This window comes from Ctenocephalides felis, unplaced genomic scaffold (assembly GCF_003426905.1).
Source record: "Ctenocephalides felis isolate EL2017-DRISC unplaced genomic scaffold, ASM342690v1 CF-g0.4_SCAFFOLD_01170, whole genome shotgun sequence".
Taxonomy (NCBI): Eukaryota; Metazoa; Arthropoda; class Insecta; order Siphonaptera; family Pulicidae; genus Ctenocephalides; species Ctenocephalides felis.
In genome coordinates this window covers 72309236-72315235 of record NW_020537324.1, presented here as the reverse complement: position 1 = coordinate 72315235, position 6000 = coordinate 72309236, and the positions used below count along the sequence as shown (strand labels likewise).

The window sequence follows — 6000 nt, the reverse complement described above, 5'->3', positions numbered from 1 at the left end:
GATTCAAAAAACTGAGAACGTCTATTGAATTGCTACTTAGACATGTCCTTTGTTTACTCACAAAATTTCCTGAATAAAATACTCTCTTAGTTGCGACCAAATTATGCTTTTGTTTTTAAGCCTGATATAATAATTCTAAGTTTTTTGTTCTTTTATTTGTGACTTCTAGCGTTTCAAACTCATTTTTTTAAGTTTGAGTAGAGGAAGTTACTTCTTCAAAAAGAAGTCACACTGATTTAAATTAATATGTACAGTGGTATAAAATTCTCAATTAATATAAACAAACCTTTCTGGGGAACCATTGAAGACTGATAAGATATCAAATGCTATTGAACTGATATGATTTCAAGAATCAAACCGCTTACATCTATCTTTTCTATTTGGCTATATATGTCATTTTCCTTTATACAGTGAAAACCGGTTTTTTCACTAAAACCCGGTTCTCGAACTCCATAATTTTCGCCAAAAACGGTTTTTAAAACCGGCTTTGAAAACCGCCAAACCCTAATATCTACTAACTTACAAGTATAAATATCTTTTTTACTAATTGTGACAAAATTTTTATTTTAGTGGTAAAGATATTGGACATTATACCCAATTAATCTGGGGAAATACAACAAAGTAGGATGTGCTGTCAGTACTTATAAAAAACATGATGATGATTATAATATGATGTTTAATTATACTCTTGTGGCATGCAACTACCGGAATGGAAATACCCTTGAATATCCAGTATACAAAATTAAAAATGAAACAAATCTTGAACCAACTAAGTAGGATGAAAAAATACAAAATAAAAGAATTAAAAAAGCATATACAGAAAAAAAAGTATTAAAATTTTAAGTCTAGTAAGTAACTAAATTAAAACCGAGGAAGAAAGTTCTTCGACTTCATTATAGATATATTTTATAAAAAATGTGAGTTTTTTTAAATTTATTATGTTATTGTTATTATGAATTTGAAATAAATTATTATTTACAAAAACTTTAGAGTTTTTAATAAAATTGTGTGTGTAAAATAAATTTACTTGTAAAATATGTAGTTGTTAAATCTCGTTACAAAATTATCAGATTTTTTTACCGTGATACTGATGCTGACTGAAAAAAAAGCAACAAATACAAGATCGATAAAAAGACATTTCGTTTGAAAGTCAGGAAAACGAATTTTGTTAAATTTGTCTTAATTGAGATTGAGAAAGACTAGTCTTTCAAGTTCTAAAAGCAATCGAAAATTTTTACCGGTATGGAAATACGCTTCGATATCCAGTATACAAAATTAAAAATGAAACAAATCCTGAACCAACTAAGCAGAACAAAAAAAAAACATTCGATTTTAAATAAAATGTCAAAAATAAAAAAAGATAATAATTAAATATGAAAACATTGAAAAAAAAAAACAATGAAGTTGTTTAATTAATAAGAAGATGCTTTGGCATTTGTAATAAAATTACCTTTAAAGTATGTGGTAAATAGGGTTCATTCTAAAACCTAATTTCAGAAAACCGGTTTTCGAATAGTATTTTTACCGAAAAACCTGTTGCAACCGGTTCGTAAATATTCTGTAAAAAATTACCGGCAAACTTAGCTTTTGACAGAATTTATTTAGTGTTCAATTTTATGAATAGTAAAATTTATTTTTAATTTTAATTAGAAGAACAAAGAAATAATAGTTGAATTACAATTATTGTATATTACAGTTTTATTATTATAAATTTCAAATTTGTATTGAAAATGAAATAAAAAAAAATAAAATTGTATAATTAATAAGATGCTTTGACATTATAATAATAATTCCTGTAAATTATATGGTAGGTAAATCGTTGCTGTTAAAAGAAAATTATATAAATTTTATGGCTGATTAGTTTTTTAATTAAATAAGAAAGTTATGATCTTATTAATAGTCGACCATAATCCTAATTCTAAAAAAGATCAACGCCATCTTTTGATAAAATGTACCAACACATTTCAGTATATATTTTTTACAGAATGACCTCTCAAAGTTTAAAAAATTTAATACATAGTTCAACAAAAGGCAATTCTTACAAACTTGAAGCAAATGAAGTATTTTTGTACTGTGGTCTTAGAAATGTTATACTTGGTTATGGTTCCAAACAAAACTAATAAAATTTAACCACAATATCCGAAAATAGGTCATATTTCACGAAAGCTCTAGAATGCACGTGAAAGCTCATAATTTCGAATATTTTTTTCCTCTAGGTTGCTTTAGTCCTAACCCTTGATAATCAGATAACGCTATCTTTTGATAAAACTTACCAACAAACTTAAATACATTTTTTAAAGCAAAGTCGATCAATTTTAAAAGTTCTAAAATTTATAGTACAAGAAAAAGTCTTCATTTTTGTAAACTTGGAGCAAATGATGTATTTTTGTACTGAGATCCTAGAAATGTTATTCATGGTTACGGTTCCAAACAAAATTATTAAAATTCAACCACAATAACCGAAAATTGGTCAAAATTTTACCAAAGCTTTAGAATGCATGTGAAAGCTCATAATTTCCAAACAACAATATTTTTTCCTTTTTTTTTCTAGGTTGCTCTTAGTCCTGACCCTTGAAAATCAGATCCACTCCAACTTTTGATAAAACTTTCCAACACACTTTAGTACATTTTTTTTAAAGAGAGCCTCAACCTTTAATGTTGACCGATATTAAAATTTTTAAATTTATAGTTCAACAAAAAATCTTAATTCTTGCAAACTTGGAGCAAATTTTGTATTTTTGTACTGTGGTCTTAGAACTGTTATTACAGTTATGGTTTCAAACAAAATTATCTAAATTTAACTGCACTACCAAAAAATTAGTCATAATTTCACCAAAGAATGCACCTAAAAGCTTATAATTTCCTTAGAGCATGAGATATTTTTTCTCTAATTTTTTCAAGACAATCAAGATCAATACTATCACTTCGTATCCGTTTGATGTCAAGGTCACTCTGTATATTTTTTTATTTGCCAATCAAAATAATATGTTTTTTTTAATATGCTGGGCGTAAATGCGTTTAAAAAATTATCTCCTAAGAAATATCTCTTTTTATATTTTTTGACATTTTACTTAAGATCGTATGGCCTTTTTTTTCAATCATCAAGTGGGAGATTCCTCGCTTAATTCTCTTACATATTTGTTTGACTCTGTATATAAATATTATTTTCACTAAAATATTTCCTACCTTTTTTTCGACTTCCTTCTGCCTAAAAGTCAAAAGTATTGTTTGACAATGTTCTGCTCTCAGACGATCTATACTTCGGGCATCAATTGCTCTCATTAGGTACTCATTTACTTCATCTTCAGGATCTTTGTCTTCACCAGGAGGTTCTCCAAAACCCAACCTAAAAAATAAAAAATAGAAAAAAATTAAAAAAATAGAGTCAATCGAACAGCAAAGACATAACAAAGACTCATAACATTTCTACTTCATCCGAGAATTAACTCCTCCAATTTATTACATCTTTGTTAAAAATTTCATTTTAAATTTATTAAGATTATTTCTATCAGAAATAATTATAATTATAAAATTTATTATAATGAAATATTTTGTTTGTAAATTGTGATTTATAGTATTTTTGGAACCTTGTCGTATCAATTTATATAATATATAAATAATTTAGATATTAAATAAGTATAATTTATATAATATATATATTTCCAGAAACTGACAACTGTCATTTCATAGTGTTTTTTTGCTGTCAAAATTAATTGAAATTTCTAAAACTTTAATACTTCGAATATAAGCTGAGACTTTAAATATTGCCTATAACCTAAGTTGGATATAAATGCACACGACGAGCAAATAAAATTTAAAATCAATTCAGTAGTTTAGGAGTACATTCCGGACGTAAGGACATTCCGTGATAACATAAGCTATTTTTTCTAATTTTTTTTCATATTTACTTGGAAGTAGTTTTCCCGTGCTGCGACCCATGGCCCATCATTCGCATTTCCTTTGAAATATTTCCATTCATCGAGAACGAATGTTGCGGTTTGTTTTCCTGAAAAGAAAATTCGATTTTTATTAATGTCGGTCTCGGTAATGGCCTAATTTATACGCAAATTACACATCTATAGTACGTATAAATGTGATTCGTGTCGGCACAACTTATGTTGAAGAAAATTCATTTCACCATAATTTATACGGAGGTATAAAAAGAGTAATTTGGAATAAAATTGAAAATTAAAAGTAGAAGAAATTTAAATAAATTACTGCTGATTTATGCTCATAGTTGACATAAAAGTATACATACTTCAATTATTTAAACATACCCCATATGAATTATTTATAATTTATCTTTACTTCGAATATTAGAAAAATAATTGAACGTACCAAAAATGTTTTTTTCCTGACGTATTAAATTTATTTTATAAATTTTTTTTACAATTTACCTGTTGTCTGTAGGTATCTCCAGGTACAATTAAATAGGTTTGAATATTATGATCCTTTAAATAACCATTTCTTTCACCACCATGACCTTCTTCAACCTCGTAATCACCATCAAGACATTGCAAAGTTTCTCGAGTTATATGAACTCGTCTGCAAGAAAAATATTGTTAAGTAATATTTTACTGAAGTTTTTTGCGGAAAATTTATAATTGTATTTTCACCCTGGTATTCCTCCACTTTCCATATAATTGGCCAATGTGACATCATTTGACCAAACATCAAATTGCCATTTTCTTAAACCCAAAACACCGCAATGAACACGGCCGGTATGAATGCCGACCCTCATGTTGACGTTCACTGCCATCACCTCTCGGACTAATCTGTAATATCAATGTGATACTAATTATCATTACAGGAAAAAAATCATGCATGAACTAGTTTTATTTATTTATTATTATACTACTACTACTACTACTAGTAGTTTTATTTATTTCTGACAATTTAGGGACCGATTCTGACGCATAGCAGACCAATGTTATGGCAAGGCCATGTTACGCTCAAACTTGCATACATTACGCTACTAAATCATGTCATGTATTTGCAGTGCATTCTGGCGTTTTACACATAAACTGCAACGTCACTCGTATGTTATTAAAAACCCTGTTATCTAAGATTGTTTTTTTGTCATTTATGGAGTTTCTAGGTTTGTTTTTTTTTTCGGAAAACCTGAGAAAAGCACCTGACTGCACACCAAGCACATGGCTTTTGTCGATATTTAGTATGGAAAGTTATAGTTATAGTTATAGTTACATAGTCTTGCCATAACATTGGTCCTTCAATTTTTTAATATTAAGTTCGTTGAGTTGTTGCTAAAAATGGAGTTGTTGTCGGATAGCGTTGTTGTCCGATAGAGTTGTTGTCGGATAGAGTTGTTGTCGGATAGAGTTGAAGTTAGATCGAGTTGAAATTAGATCGACTCGTCGTTGTTAAATCGAGTCGTCGTTGCTATCAAATCGGGTCGTTGTTAAAAATCTAGTCGTCATTGTTCTAATCGAGTCCTTGTTAAAATCGAGTTGCTGTCAAATCGGGTCGTTGTTAAAAATCGAGTCGTTGTTGTTAAATCAAATCGTCGTTTTTGTTAAATCGAGTCGTTGTTGAAAATCGAGTCGTTATCAAAAATCAAGTCGTTGTTGTTCTAATCGAGTAGTTGTTAAAAATCAAGTAGTTGTTAAAAATCGAGTCGTTGTTAAAAGACGAGTGGTTGTTAGATAGAGTTGTTGTTAGAAAGAGTTGTAATTAGATAGAGTTGTTGTTAAAAATCGAGTTGTTAATAAAAATCCAGTTGTTAAAAATCGAGTTGTTGTAAAGAATCGAGTTGTTGTTGCTAAGAAAATCGAGTCGTCGTTGCTAAAAATCGAATTGTTGTTAAAAATCGAGCTGTTGTTAAGAATCGAGTTGTTGTTAAAAATCGAGTTGTTATTAAAAATCGAGTTGTAAAGAATCGGGTTGTTGTCGCTAAGAAAATCTAATCGTCGTTGCTAAAAATCGAGTTGGTAAAAATCGAGTTGTTGTTAGATAGAGTTGTTGTTAGATAGAGTTGTTGTT

The 6000-nt window shown here is 28.7% G+C and overlaps 1 protein-coding gene across 1 annotated transcript in view; it reads right to left on the bottom strand.

The window, feature by feature from the left end:
- Positions 1 to 2098: 2098 nt before the first annotated feature.
- Positions 2099 to 6000, bottom strand: part of LOC113368294 (adenylate cyclase type 5-like) — a 156005-nt gene continuing 152103 nt past the window's right edge. Inside the window, exons 15-19 of the mRNA XM_026609840.1 lie at positions 4617 to 4775; positions 4398 to 4545; positions 3930 to 4006; positions 3187 to 3346; positions 2099 to 2116 (exon numbers count right to left, since the gene is read on the bottom strand). Of these exons, the coding sequence (XP_026465625.1) occupies positions 2099 to 2116; positions 3187 to 3346; positions 3930 to 4006; positions 4398 to 4545; positions 4617 to 4775 (562 nt within the window). The remainder of the gene's footprint in view (positions 2117 to 3186; positions 3347 to 3929; positions 4007 to 4397; positions 4546 to 4616; positions 4776 to 6000) is intronic.